The sequence below is a fragment of the Humulus lupulus genome, chromosome 3 (assembly GCF_963169125.1).
Source record: "Humulus lupulus chromosome 3, drHumLupu1.1, whole genome shotgun sequence".
Lineage (NCBI taxonomy): Eukaryota > Viridiplantae > Streptophyta > Magnoliopsida > Rosales > Cannabaceae > Humulus > Humulus lupulus.
The window spans coordinates 61,772,268-61,788,398 of record NC_084795.1 but is presented as its reverse complement, the minus strand read 5'-3'; the positions used below and the strand labels follow the sequence as shown (position 1 = coordinate 61,788,398).

The window sequence follows — 16,131 nt, the reverse complement described above, 5'->3', positions numbered from 1 at the left end:
TTTGAGAAAGTATGATAACCTAGAAACAACTGACTTAGAAAAGAATCATTTCATTTTAGGTTTAGAAATATAATTAAACTAGTTTAATAATATTTATTTAATTTAATAAAAACTTATAACCTATTTTAATTATTTAATTTAAATCATATTTAAACAAAATAATAAAATAAACAAATTAATTTGAAATTCAAAATTCAAATCCTAGAGATGTGGCAAGACATGAGTGGCGCCACTCATGCTCTATCCATGATTTTTTCATTTGTTTGTTTAATTAATTATAAGATAATATATTTGTTGACCCCTAATTTAGTCAACTATACAAAGTCACTAAAAACGATAGAAATACGATTAATTGAACTCAAGAAGGTAAACGACACAAAGATTTATAGTGGTTCGGTCCCAAAGAATGGTATTGACCCACATCCACTTCGTGTTCTGATTGATGTAAAACTTCAAAACTTGCGATCAGTGAACTAGGGTTCACGAGTTTTACGAGGTTGAAGATAAGTACAAGTTTCGTGGATAAAAACACTATATCTCTCCTGATTACAAAAAATTGCCTCTCCCTTCAATGAATTCCATGAATCCTATTTATAGGCTTAAGGATGTACATATGAGCTTATGGGCCGTCCTTTACTTGTGTTACAAGCATATTTGAATAGTAACAGAAATAATGATATTTACATATAAAGAGAATTAAATATCCTAGAAATATCCAACCCATAACTGTATTTGAATTCTGGCTTCGGTCCTACGAGCAGATCTGGTTGTATATGTCAGCACATCTTCTTCCTTGCTGTTCAACATATTCCTTGCGCCCATCGAGCATCTTAATTTTCCTTTTGATAACCTGATCATTGGTCAACCAGGTCTCTAGTAATAATAAGTCATGTGCTATACGTGCGCCTCGACTGTGCCACGTCATTATGCAAATATTTTGGGTAAAAATTTGCTCCCCAAGTTTATGTTAATGCGATCAGCATTTAATAAACTTATTCGACCAGATATTTAGCTGACCTGTCACATCCGACTGTACTTACTTTCTTGAAAAGGCAAGTAATCATGACCTTTATAGTTTCCTAGAAACGATTCGACAGTTATTGTTATTTACCATGCAAAAATCCTCAAATCTCATCATTACATAACAAATGCCCTTGGTCGATATAAATACTCCTCTCCTTCCTTTATTCCATTTTTACACGATCATTCCCTCTCTTCAAGAACACTCAGAAAAAACCTCCAAGAACCTCAGACATTTCAGTGCGATCCGAAACGTCTTCGAGCAACTCCAAGCAAAACTTTTGTGATTTCTACTAAAATCCACATTCCAAGTAAGTTTTTGATCCCATCCTCTTACTTTTACAGTAGATTTCATATATTTTGCCTCTGATTTACATGTTTTCACTATTGGATTTAAACTGTTCTTGAGAAATTTTTTGGGTAATCAGGTTTAGGTAAAAATACATAGGATCACTAGGATAAAAATAGGTATTGTTAGGCACATTGTGCATAAAACAATGTTTAAGGTGTATTTACGCTGATTTTGGGTCCAAAATCGAAGTGAAAATTCAATTTTGGGTATTTCAGAAAAACTGAGTTTTTCCCGCCTGTTTTTGAAGTTGAAAAGTCTTTCTGAAAAAACTTTTCAAATTCGCTTTTTGATCTGTCTGTCAACCCTGCTTACATGTTTTTTGTGTTTTTATTAGGATGTTAATGGTCGTATAAAAGCTTAACTTTTATACACGAGCAGTGTTATCCTTGCTTTCCTTTTTCTTCTATCTATTGGTCGTAGATTCTCACTTCCCCTTTTCTCTTCTTAGATATTCATGCATGATCCCTGGGGAGGTGAAAGACCAATAGACGATGTTCTTCTCACTTTTCTATTCGAGGATCAAGAACAACCTTCTTTGCCTTTTTCAGAGCCTCCGGTCTCACACCCAAACCCTACGACCAGTCCTTCTCACAATCCTTCACAGAACCAACTGAATATGGGTTGTGTCAAACACATCACTCATAGAAAAAGAAAACCCACAAACTCTCATACCAGCTAGCCTACAGCCAATACCGAGGGTCTTTCAAATGATCCTCAACCCTTAAATTTTTCACCATTAGATATCTAGCCCAAAGCTCGTCCACGTGATGGCCCTCGAGCAGAGGTAGCCTGGTGCATCGCCCCTCTAAGCGTCATATTGACCAGGATGGTGGCCAAGTATCCCAAGAAGAATGGGCTTCCTGAGATTACTTTATACAAACCCACACCCGATGAGAGGGCAAACATGCCCGGAGGCGCCTACAACGCCTGTTCGAGGTATCATATAGAAGCGGGGGCAGTCTTGCCCTTGCACGACTTTTTCCAGGGGGTGGCCAATTATTTTGAGGTCGCCCCTTTCCAAATAACTCCCAATGGATATAGAGTACTTTCAGCACTCTATATCCTATACAACCATAAAAAATGGTATGTGCCTACCCCTCATGAGATCAACTACCTGTTCGATCTCAAGTCCAACCCCAATCAAAACAACACGGGGTTTTTCCATTTCTACCACCAGGAATCCACTCGCACATTCCCGAGTTACATAACCTACAAGTCCAACGTAGGAAAGTACTTCCAAGAGTACTTCCTTACGACCGACTTGGTCGCAGACAACATGGCCTTCGCACGAGGAGGTAAACTTTTTAATATTCATTCGACATTTATCTAGTCGCTTTACATTTTTCCCTTGTTCTTAGTTAGCTTGTGTAGGTCCATGGTATTGACCGGACCCCACTTCAGAAATGGAGATAAGAGCCACAACCCTGGCCAGCATGACAAATAAAGAAAAAAGCGTCAAAGAGCTGGTCACGAAGAGCAACTTGAGGCTGGTCAACCTTTTAGAACCTTACCAGGAAGTGAGGTAATCAACTGCGGGGAGTGCCACTGGAGACGGCATTGAAGAACTAATAACTCCATTTTAGTGTTGTTTTAGGATGTGCTTTTGTGGTAATCTTGAGTCTTTGTGTTTGTTTTGTGCAAGATTAGGCTTGTTTTTGTCTTTGTTGTAGGTCAGTGCGTTGAATCATGAGATAACTGTGAAAAGAAGAAGAAATGGTGATAAAAATGGAGTTTTTGGTGGATTTTTTTGAGTCAAATTGGCATTAAGGAGGAGTTAGGAGAAGTTTTAATGAAGGTCGGACTTAAAATGGTCAAGTTTTGAAAAAAAATAGAATTAGAGTCGCGACATGGGCTTAAGGGCCGCGACTTTAGCAAAGTCAGAGACCACCCAAATCTTACAAGAATTATTGTTGCGACATGCTCTTTAGGTTCGCGACATGATGAGTGGCAGAGAGTAAAGAAAATTTGGGTTTTCACACGGGCCACGACATGGTCTTCTAAGGGCGCGACGCTTGAAGTAGGAGGCGCAAACCTCTTGGGCATTTTGAAGACATGGGTCGCGGCATGAAAATGTAAAAGCCGCTTATGCCTCTTGTCAGCTGAAGGAGTATGAAAAGAGATATCCCACTCATGATTTGGAGTTGGTGGCTGTGGTCTTTGCTTTAAAGATATGGAGGCATTATCTTTACGGAGAGAAGTGTGAGATCTATACAGACCACCAGAGCCTGAAATACTTCTTCACGCAAAAAGATTTGAATATGAGACAAAGGCGTTGGCTGGAGTTAGTGAAAGATTACGATTAAAAGATTTTGTATCATCCAGGAAAGGCCAACGTGGTAGTTGATGCTTTAAGCCTGAAGGGTCCGGGACAGATTTATAGTGCGAGGCTGATAGCCAGAGAGTTAGCAGATGATATGACTAGAGCTGGTATAGAGTTGCTGGTGGGCCAGTTGGCCAATATTACGCTATAGTCTACGCTGTTGGAGAGAATCAAGGAGGGTCAGTTGACTGATTCCCAGCTGATCAAGATCAGAGAGGATGTTTTGGCTGGAGCATCTAGAGATTATACAGTGTCTGATTTAGGCTTATTGCGATACAAGGGGCGGATATGTGTTCCGTTAGACACTGCATTGAGGCAAGAGATTCTGGATGAATCTCATACTACACCTTACTCTTTGCATCTAGGCACCACGAAGATGTATTAGGATGTGAGATCGTTGTATTGGTGGCCAGGAATGAAGAGGGATGTAGTGGAATATGTGGCTAAGTGCTTGACATGTCAACAGGTCAAGGCTGAGCATCAGAGGCTGGCAAGGTTATTGCAGCCTCTAGATATCCTAGAGTTGAGATGGGAGGACATCATGATGGATTTCGTGGTGGGGTTACCCAGGATTGTTAGTCAGCATGATTCTATTTGGGTTATAGTGGATCGCTATACCAAGTCAGCTCACTTCTTGCCAGTGAAGACTACATATACAGTTGAACAGTACGCATATCTCTATGTGAGAGAGATCGTGCGCCTCCATAGAGCGCCGAGGTCGATCGTGTTAGATCGGGACCCCACTTTTACATCCAAGTTCTGGGGGAGTTTATAGAAGGCTATGGGTGTTAGGAAAATGTGTATTTTGCCTCAATGGAAATAATAATAAATTACAACTTTATGCAATATATTACAAATAAATAATGATTGATTAAAGTGTCAAATTTAAGAATAAACAAGTTTGAGGCGATAGGTGCTTTCTGGTTTCTCCATGGCGAGACGCAAGAAGAACAACCCAAAGCCAGCTGCAAAAGCTAAGGTGACTGATTCTCCATTGCTCCATGCGACGGTTGAGGGTCAGAGGTCTGAGGTTGATGAAGCTATTCCGGAGGAGATGGAAGAAGTGTTTACCGATTCAATGTTGGATTTTCCAGAAATTGGAATTCACGGTCCATCTGATTATGATGGAGCATCATCTGGAGGTAGGAAATTAGGCGAGATAGAGGAGGAGCTGGCTGAGAATGTAGGTGATTTTTAGAGCCAGGCGATGGATAAATGGTCTTAGTTCCGTGCCTTGCTTCCAAATCAAGGAGGGGCAAAACTCAGCTTTGAGGAACCAATTGTTCGAGAAGGCCAACGAATGGCTCAAGTCGACTTGGAGGAGATCCAAGTTGAAATCTCATTCTGGAATTCAGCGGTGGTATGTCAGGTGCTTGGGGCTAACCCTCCATTTGCTGTTTTTGAAGGATTTATCAAGAGGATATGGGGTAAACTTGGCATTGAGAGAATTGCTAGGCTGAATAATGATTTTACACTTGTAAAATTTCGTGATGAAGTCACTAGAAATCTGGTTTTGGAAGCTGGGGTGCTACATTTTGATAGAAAACCAGTGATAGTGAAGCCTTGGTCTGCTAATTTAGACACTCTTAAGGCAGTGAAGTCAGTTCCTGTGTGGGTTAGACTGCCAGGACTTGGGCTGCAATATTGGGGCACTAAGTGTTTGAGTGCTCTTATGAGCACGATTGGGGTACCGATTTTGGTAGATAAAGTTATGAAGGATAGATCTATGATGCAATTTGCTAGAGTTTTAGTGGAGATAGAACTCTCGGAGGATCTCCCTAAATCAGTTCAGTTTCTCAATGAGAAAGGGAAGCTAATGGAACAACTTCTGGAATTTGAGTGGCTTCCTACTCAATGTAGAGGGTGTAAAGTGTATGGCCATACTGAAAGAATGTGTAATAAGAAGCCATCTGAGATTTGGAGACAGAAAAGCCAGATTGGAGAGGAAGAGGCTAGACAAGTCCCTGTGACTCAGGCGATTTTTTCAGAGGACATAGATGCTGTGAATGGGAGTATGGATGCTGATACTCAAAAAGTGGTTACTAAGGAGTTGGCTAATCCCCAGGAGATATCAAAGCAACTTGAGCCTGTGTCATCTGTAGTAAACCATAATCTTACACCAGATACGAAGTCCAATGACAGAGGTAATTCGGACTGGGTTACCCCAAAACAGGTTGGAGGGAATAAGAAGGCTACTCATAAGGCAAAGAACACTTTGACGAATTCCTATAGTGCTTTGCAAGATAAGGTTATGGAGGTTGCAAACTTGGGACTAACAACAACAAGTTTGTTTCATGGAGAATCACAACATTCTTAGCTGGAATGTTAGAGGTATTAATAAGAGAGAGAAACAGAAATCTCTGAGTTCTTTTTGTTTTGTGAATAAAATTGGTGTAGGGGCCTTGTTGGAGACTACACTTCGTGGTGATAAAATTGAGAATATGATGCAATCTTTTTTCAGAGGCTGGAACTATTTTACTGGTACAATTTCAGAAGGTAGATTGCTGCTTATTTGGCAGCAAAGTTTGGTGTCTGTAGAAGTTCTAAAGGAGACTGATTAGTTACTTCATGTTTGTTTTAAAGGTCTAAGGACTAATAAATTGTTTTGTGTGACATTTGTGTATGGTAGAAATTCGATTGAAGAAAGAGTGCCTCTTTGGAGGGATTTGTCAAGTCTTTGTCTCCCAGCCACCCCTTGGCTGTTGGCTGGGGACTTTAATGTTGTCTTTGAGGGTGCGGACAGAATTGGTGGTCGCGCTATTTCTTCCCTTGAGTTATCTGATGCTCAAAATTGGAGGGCCTTGGGATTATTTGATGAGATGCATGCTAGAGGGTCTCATTTTACTTGGACTAATAAACAGGCCAATGAAGATAAAATTTACTCGAGATTGGACAGAGCTTTTAAGAATGAGGATTGGTTGGACCTTTTTCCTCAATCTGAGGCTGTCTTCAACTGGGAATTGCTTTCTGACCACTGTTACTGCATTATCAAACCAGAAGCTACTGTGAACTGTGGTGTTAAGCTGTTCAGGTTCTTCAATATGTGGACAGAACATGAAAAATTTAAGATTATTGTCCTGCAAAGCTGGTGCAAGCCTATCAAAGGGTTTGGGCTGGATCGAATTTGTAGAAAGTTGAGCAGGCTTCAGACTGTGCTTCGAAAATTCAATAAGCATATCATGGGAGATGTTGCTCAGAATTATGTGTTGGCTAAGGAGAAGTTTCAGGCTGCCTAGTTGTCCCTTCAGAGTAATCCTCACTCGGTAGATCTTCAGAGAATAGAAGCTGCAGCAGGTGACAAGTTTGAGTACCATGCCAGAACTTATGAGAGTTTCCTGAGACAGAAAAGCAAAGTGGACTGGCTGCGTTATGGTGATGACAACACGACATATTTTCATGCTTGCTTAAAACAAAGAAGAGCCTCTAACTGTATCACTTCAGTAGTGACTGAATTTGGTCAGAGTATTGAAAAATTTGATGATGTTGTAGATCACTTTGTGACTCATTTCCAGAAAATTATGGGAAGCAAAAGCATGGCCTCAAGGTCCATTCAGAGGTCCTGTTTTAGTCTTGGTCATAAACTGACTCTGGACCAGCATATCAGTTTAGTGAAGCCTTTCACTACCAAGGAAGTTAAAGACGCTTTGTTTAGCATTAACTCTATTAAAAGTCCGGGGCCGGATGGGTTCGGCCCAGGCTTTTTCAAAGTATTGTGGAGTGATTTAGAAGCTGAAATCTCAGCAGCCATTATGGATTTCTTTGAGTGTGGTAATCTGCCAGAGGAAGTTAATAAGGCTACTATTTCCTTGATTCCTAAGATTGATACTCCTACTCGGGCAACGGATTATAGGCCTATTGCGAGTTGCAACTCTATCTACAAATGCATATCTAAAATGCTTTGTGGTAGATTGGAGATGGTGCTTCCTAGTCTTGTTCATCAAAATCAAGGAGCCTTTGTTAAAAATAGGTTATTGGCGCATAATATTCTTATTCTTCAGGATATTATTAAAGGTTATAAGAGGAAAAACATTTCCCCTAGATGTGTGTTGAAAATTGACTTGAGCAAAGCCTATGATATGCTTGATTGGAATTTTTTGGAGGCCATTCTCACTGAATACTGTTTTCCGGATAAATTCATCAAATGGGTTATGGCTTGCTTGAAGGATCCTACATATTTGATACTAATGAATGGGAAGGTTCAAGGGGAGTTTAGAGGTCGGAAGGGTCTCAGGCAAGGGGACCCGATTTCTCCATTGTTGTTTGTACTAGCAATGGAGTATTGTACCCGATTTTTATGTCAAGCTTCCATGGATAAGGGGTTCCGGTTTCATCCTACATGTAAGCACCTTAAGATTGTCAATCTCTATTTTGCAGACGATTTGGTCATATTTTTCAAGGGTGTCAATAGCTCGGTTCAGATTATAAGGGATAGTTTTAATGAGTTCTGTTGTGCTTCTGGTTTGGCTGCAAATATGGACAAATCTCAGGTCTATTTTGGTGGTGTGGCTGAAAAAGAAACTCAACAAATGCTTAAGAGGCTCCAATTCTCAGAAGGAAACTTCCCCCTAAAATATTTGGGAGTTCCTCTTCGAACAACAAGATGGAAGGCTGGAGATTGTGCTATCATTATCAAAAAGATCCAGCTGAAATTACATACTTGGGCGAGTCGTCACCTATCTTTTGCTGGGAGGGCGCAATTAATTAACTCTGTGCTTCTGAGTATAAGATCTTTTTGGATGAGCATTTTCATCCTCCCTAAGAGTGTCACTAAGGAAGTGGATCAGTTATGCAGGAACTTCCTTTGGGGAGTTAAAGACAGTAATAATCAGCGAAGTAAAATGCATTTTACTGCCTGGGATCAGGTGTGCCTGCCTAAATGCATGGGTGGTCTTGGTTTCAAGGATAGTTGTAACTGGAATAAAGTGCTTCTTGCCAAGTTTGTTTGGGCTGTGTCTTCTAAGCAAGATATTCTTTGGGTTAAGTGGGTGGATTCTATCTATCTGAAGGGTCAAGACTTCTGGAATTATAGAGCTCCTCAGGATGTGAGTTGGTATTGGAGAAGATTGGTTAAACTAAGAGCTGACTTCCCTGCTCATAGGCTTGATGAGGCAGTCAATCATAACAAACTTTGTTTGAAAGTGCTGTATCACAGGTTGCTTAACAAGGACAGAGTTAACTTTACGAATGTGGTCTGGAACACTTTGACTGTGCCTAAGCACAGATTCATTCTTTGGCAAGCTACTCTGGGCCATCTGCTCACACGAGATAAGCTAAGTCTTTGTCATATGGATCTGCCCACAGTGCTTTGCCCGGTTTGTGAAGAGGAGCAAGAGTACCACTCTCATCTTTTTTTTGAGTGTCCTTTCTCTCGGCAGGTAAGATCTCAGTTGGAAGTTTGGCTGGGTAGAGGTATTTGGCCGAATTTGTATGTTGAGTGGTGTTCTTGGATGGCTGGGAAGCCGAAGGGGCTGAAGCAGATTGTTGTTGCTGCTGCTTTAGCAGCAGCTGTCTACATGATATGGAGGAATAGGAACAATTGTATCTTTGAGTTTAGTTCATTTTCTGTTGGCTTTGTTTTTCAATTGATCAAGTGCTTTGTGAGGAGTAGGCTGTCTAGTCTTCCTAAGAAGAAAATTAGGAAAAATGATATAGCTTTTTTTGCAAAAGTTGTTCAGTTATAAGGCTTTGTAATTGAGTGTTGACTTGTGTGGTTGTAATTGTTTGGTTTGTTCTCAATATAATTTCCTTTTCATCAAAAAAATAATGATTGATTAAAAAGAGTTACAACTCTATAACTGAAAATTACAAATAAACAAAGAAAATGAAGAAGATGATGAAGAAGAAGAGAATAGTAAAATACAACTCTAAACAAAAGGTTACAAATAAAGTAAAGTGTTTGAAACAAAAGAAAAGAAAAGATTACAACTCTTGACAAGAAATACAAGTAAATAGAGAAGAACAATATAAAGATGAAAAGCAATAGAATGAAAGAAAGGAACAAGAAACAAAAGATAAACAACTCTCACTCACACTACCAAAGTGAAGAGTGTTGGGGATCACCAACTTGAACAAGGTTTGAAACCTTTGTCCAAAAGCTTATTTCCCCTTAACTCAAGCACTAAGGGATCTCTCATAGATTATAGGAAATGCTTTCTGGAATTATCAAGCCTCAAGGTGTTTCTAGCCAAGTGCTCTAATGGATAGAAATGTTGTGTCTTACAAGTGAGCTATAGGCTCCTATTTATAGAGTTTAGAGACACACTTTGAATTTCAAATTCCACCAACCCCCATGGCTGTTACCAATGTTTAATTGGATTAATATGGAATTAAAAATGAGATTTGGGAGTTATTTGGGTTTTTTGAGCCGTTCAACAAAGATTGAAAAAACTAAAAAAATGGTCGGTTTTTGGCCTGTGGCCGCGACCAGAGACATTGGTGGCCACGGCCACTAGTCTTTGTCCCACAGGCCGCGGCTACCGACCATTTTCAGCACTAAAAAATGTGCTTTTTTTCCAAACGGTTCCAGACCCTCCCAAATGATTTTGTAACTCCCAAAACACATTATTAGGGTTAAAATCATATCTCTAATAGCCATATCACATATGGCTTTATGAAATTCATCTCAATATTGTGTAACAACAAATTTACACAATAAAGGGTAATATTTGGAAGTTACAAATTTGTAACACCAAATATGTTACATTATTTGGATATATCTCATATATCTAAATATTGTAACTCTCTATTATATGTTACAATATGTGACACTCTTTGTCACATTTATTTAATCTAAAACATTACATTATAATATAATATTACATTATATTATAATATAATATAATATTACATTATATTATAATATAATATAATATTACATTATATTATAAAATAATATAACATTCCCCAACTAGATTAAATAGTTATCTATTGTAACACGTATTTAATCAATCATTATATTTTAAAATATAACATATCCCCAACTTGATTAAATAAGAACTCTCTCTTATAGAAGTCATTGCATTAGTGCATAAAGCAAAGTGTTTTTCAACTTGAACTTTACTATAGTGTAATTATCACAAAATTTGTCGAAAATTTGGTTACACTAGGCATTGAACCATCTTTTCATGATAACAAATCGGTGATAACACACACACCTTTGCGATGTTCACTTGAGACCTCTATGTCTCGCTTTGCACCGTTAATGGCCATGTGCACTTTCCATTCATGGACGTTCTTGAGAATACTCCCAATTCTCATGAGAGGCGGCACCACCCCTAGGTCCATTTAGGTAGAATTCTTACAGTATTTTGTTACCAAAAAATACTTGTCTTTACAAGACCGAGTTCTATTAAAAAACCTTTCGGTTTTAACCCTCCACTTGGTAACACACAAGTACTTAATATCTCAGATGGGACTTGTTTTGAGTACAACTAATATTCACTTGATTGACTTATTATTACCTATTGAACCTAACACTAGTTGAATAACTAGTGTTAAGATAGGTTACCATCAATCGTGAATCTCTTTAGGGAGTTTAAGTCCCATCCCTCGAGATGATGCAGCCACTAAATCCCTCGTTAGTGGCTTAGTGAAAGGATCCGCCAGATTTTCACTTGTTCTCACATAGGATATTGAGATGACTCCTCTTTGAATCAATTCTCTTACATATCCATGTCTTAGACTAATATGTCTAGACTTCCCATTATACACTCTGGTGTATGCTCTAGCCAATGTCGCTTGGCTATCACAATGTATCGATATAGTAGATACATTATCTTTGATTAGGGGAATCTTTATCAACAGATCCCTTAACCATTCGGCCTCTTTGCTGGTAGCAGCTAGAGCTATGAACTCTGCTTCCATAGTGGAATGAGATATACAAGTTTTTTCTTGGAACCCCAAGAAATTGCACCTCCACCAAGTGTAAATACCCAACCAGTTGTGGACAAGTTGTCCCCAAGATTGGATATCCAACTTGCATCTGTATATCCTCTAATATCGAAGGAAATTTGGAGTAGTGAAGGCTTAGTCCTTTGGTTTACTTGAGATAACCTAGGACTATTCCAATTGCCTTCCAGTGATCCACACTTGGATTACTTGTAAACCTACTAAGTTTACTTACCGCAAATGCTATATCAGGTCTAGTACACTGGGCATCGTACATTAGACTCCCTATAGCACTAGCGTACTCCAGTTGAGCCACCGCTCTTCCTTCATTCTTCTCTAGTTTTACACTATGATCGAATAGAGTATTGGCTTCTTTAACCTTGAGATGGTTAAATTTGTTCAATACTTTCTCAACATAGTGGGTTTGCCCTAATGCAAAACCCTCACTATGTTTCTTTACTTTGATACCGAGTGTGGTATCAACTTCTCCAAGATCTTTCATCTTGAAGGTTGATGATAGAAACCTCTTCATTTCTTCTATCCCTTTCATGCTATTACTTAGAATAAGCATGTCATCCACGTATAAGCAAACAATGATCACATATTCCTTACAAGTTTTGGAATACAAACACTTGTCTCCATTGTTATGTCTAAACCCATTAGACATGATGGCTTGATCAAATTTCTCATGCCATTGCTTAGGAGCTTGTTTCAATCCATATAAGGATTTTACAAGTCTACAAACTTTATGTTCATATTTTGGTAGGACAAACCCTTCGGGTTGTTCCATATAGACCTCCTCATTGAGGTCATCATTAAGGAATGCCGTTTTGACATCCATTTGATGAACATACAAGTTGTGTATAGAAGCTAAAGCGAACAAAATTCTTATAGAAGTTGTTCTTGCAACAGGCGCATAGGTATTGAAATAATCGATACCCTCTTTTTGCCTAAACCCTTTAGCTACTAATCTAGCTTTAAAGGTTTGGATAGTGCCATCAGTGTGATATTTTCTCCTAAATACCCACTTACACCCAATTAGCTTAGACCCCGGTGGGAGGTCTACCAATTCCCAAGTGTTATTGGAGAGAATGGAATCCATCTCATCATTGATGGCTTCTTTCTAAAATGCACTATCTCTCGATTGCATAGCTTCTCTATAAGTCTTAGGATCGTCCTCAATGAGAAGTACAATAGGAATTTTCCTAATGACTTCCTCTCTATTTCCTTCTACCATGTAGAATGAAATTCGTTGAGAATCTATCTCATCCACTACTAGACTTTTATGATTTTTAAGCCTTTGACTTCTTCTAGGTTCAAAGGGGTGCTTTACATCCTTTTGAGAATTCTCCTCTTGAGAATCAACTTTGGATGTAGAAGCTTGAGAATTGTTCTCATATAACAAATTCTCCTTTAGAGATGTTGAAGCTTGAGAATTGTTGTCACATAACATATTCTCAAAAAATTCAACTTCTCTAGATTCAATCACAACATTAGACTCTAAGTCTAATAGCCTATAAGCTTTACTATTGTTGGCATAACCAACAAAAGCAAACTTTATGGCTCTTGAACCTAACTTTGTTCTATTAGGTTCGTTTTTCTTGCAATATGCAAGACACCCCCACACTTTGAAGTACCCTATGTTGGGTTTTCTTCCTTTCCATAACTCATATGGAGATATCTCATTTTTCTTCATCGGTATTCGATTAAGAATGTGACAAGCGGTTAAAAGTGCTTCACCCCATAAGTTGAAGTTCAACTTAGAAAACACCAACATAGAATTTATAATCTCTAGATAATTCCTATTTTTCCTTTCGGCAACACCATTGTGTTGTGGTGTATAAGGTGCAGTGCACTCATGAATTATACCATTTTCTTCACAAAATGTATTGAATTCATTAGAGAAGTACTCTTCTCCTCTATCACTTCATAGCACCTTAATCTTTTTATTTAGTTGATTTTCAACTTCTAATTTATACAATTTAAATGCATCAAAAGTTTCATCTTTATGCTTTAAAAGGAACACATAGGTATATCTACTAAAATCATCTATAAAAGTAAGAAAATACCTTTTACCACCTCTAGTTAAAACACCATTTAATTCACAAAGATCACTATGGATTAAATCTAGTAAATTAGATGATCTTTATACATTAGGAAATGGTTTCTTAGTCATTTTCGCCTTAACACATGTTTCACATTTACCATAGTTTTTAATAATGCATGCAATCATACTACATTTTACTACTCTTTTCATGGTAGAAAAACCTATATGCGATAGTCTAAGATGCCACAAAAATAAAGAATCATACTCAACAATATAGGCGGAATTAGCACTTTTATTGATAACATTGAAAGTTACATCATTGGTGCACAATTTAATCATACCCTCACAAGAGTACCTCTTTCCCAAAAATACATTTGATTTGGTAAGTATAAGTTTACCAGACTCAAAAACGGCTTTAATGCCGGGCTTGCCAAGCAAATCACCACTTACCAAGTTTCTACTCATTTTGGGAACATAAAGTACATTCACTAATGTAACTTTCTTGCCGGAGGTGAAAAAGACTTCAATGGTACCTTTGCCAAGTACCTTGGATTTGCCCTCATTTCCCATTTGTATCTCATGGTTGCCCTTTGACTCTTCAAAGGTCTTGAACAATGATTTGTCATAGGTGACATGGACGGTGGCACATGTATCATACCACCACCCTTTCACCTTGCCTTGGACTGCATTCACCTCACTAAGGGTAGCAACTATGTTTTCATCTTGAGTTGTGTTCACCTTAGGTCCTTGTTGGTCTTTTCTATGCCTACACTCTCTAGCATAGTGACCCTTTTTCCCACACAAAAAGCAAGGGCCTTTCTCGCCCTTAAACTTGCTTGGGTTGGTTTTTGGACCCAAAGGTTTCTCGTTACCCTTTTTCCTTTTGTTTTTGGGATGTTTTGGTTATGACACCGCATTTGCTTTGGAAGTCTCTCTCCATTAGACCCCTCCAAAATTTTATCTCTACACATCGATTCCTCTTCGATTCGAATATGCTTTTGGATCTCCTCCAAATAATAATCCTCATTTTTATGAAGGATTCTTTTCCTATAGCTCTTCCAAGTTGGTGGTAATTTAGCCACTATAGCACCAACTTGAAAGGTTTCGAGAAGCTCAATCTTTAAAACTTTCAGTTTGTTAACAATTATTTGCAATTCATGAATTTGAGGAAGAGTAGGTTTATCACCAAAAAATTTGAAATCGAAGTATTGAGATATCAAAAACTTTTTGGTACCTTCCTCTTCCGCCTTAAACTTTTTCTCAAGTGCATCCCATATCTCCTTGGCCGATTTGGTCTTGGTGTAGAGGTCATAGAGCCTATCGGATAGGGAATTAAGGATATGACCCCTACAAGAAAGGTTGTCCTCTTCTATCTTCCTTCTTTTCTCCACCTCCTCGGGAGTGTCTTTGTCGGATGGCTCGGCTAGAGGTGCCAAGGATGACTCAAGGATGTAGGCTATCTTGAGTGTTGTCAAAACGAATTTCACCTTGTCTTGCCACCTAGTGAAATTGGATCCATCAAACCTATCCAACCTCACTAGGTCTTGATTCATTATCTTGATGGTCTCACCTTCCATTGAAACAAACAAGGGGTAAGCTTTTGAATGTTAGGAAAATGTGTATTTTGCCTCAATGGAAATAATAATAAATTACAACTTTATGCAATATATTACAAATAAATAATGATTGATTAAAAAGAGTTACAACTCTATAACTAAAAATTACACATAAACAAAGAAAATGAAGAAGATGATGAAGAAGAAGAGAATAGTAAAATACAACTCTAAGCAAAAGGTTACAAATAAAGTAAAGTGTTTGAAACAAAAGAAAAGAAAAGATTACAACTCTTGAACAAGAAATACAAGTAAATAGAGAAGAACAATATAAAGATGAAAAGCAATAGAATGAAAGAAAGGAACAAGAAACAAAAGATAAACAACTCTCACTCACACTACCAAAGTGAAGAGTGTTGGGGATCACCAACTTGAACAAGGTTTGAAACCTTTGTCCAAAAACTTATTTCCCCTAACTCAAGCACTAAGGGATCTCTCATAGATTATAGGAAATGCTTTCTGGAATTATCAAGCCTCAAGGTGTTTCTAGCCAAGTACTCTAATGGATAGAAATGTTGCTTCTTACAAGTGAGCTATAGGCTCCTATTTATAGAGTTTAGAGACACCCTTTGAATTTCAAATTCCACCAACCCCCATGGCTGTTACCAATGTTTAATTGGATTAATATGGAATTAAAAATGAGATTTGGGAGTTATTTGAGTTTTTTGAGCCATTCAACAAAGATTGAAAAAACTGAAAAAATGGTCAGTTTTTGGCCTGTGGCCACGGCCAAAGACATTGGTGGTCGCGGCCACTAGTCTCTGTCCCACAGGCCACGACCACCAACATTCAGTGGCCGCGGCCACCGACCATTTTCAGCACTAAAAAATGTGCTGTTTTTCCAAACGGTTCCAAACCCTCCCAAATGATTTTGTAACTCCCAAAACACATT

The 16,131-nt window shown here is 38.4% G+C and overlaps 1 protein-coding gene across 1 annotated transcript; it reads left to right on the top strand.

The window, feature by feature from the left end:
- The first annotated feature begins 4,992 nt into the window (after window positions 1–4,992).
- On the top strand, window positions 4,993–9,373 carry LOC133824231 (uncharacterized). Its single transcript, XM_062257098.1, has 4 exons — window positions 4,993–5,977; window positions 6,090–6,188; window positions 6,276–6,844; window positions 6,941–9,373. The coding sequence occupies exons 1-4, from the start codon at window positions 4,993–4,995 to the stop codon at window positions 9,371–9,373; spliced, it is 4,086 nt and encodes a 1,361-aa protein (XP_062113082.1).
- Window positions 9,374–16,131: the final 6,758 nt, after the last annotated feature.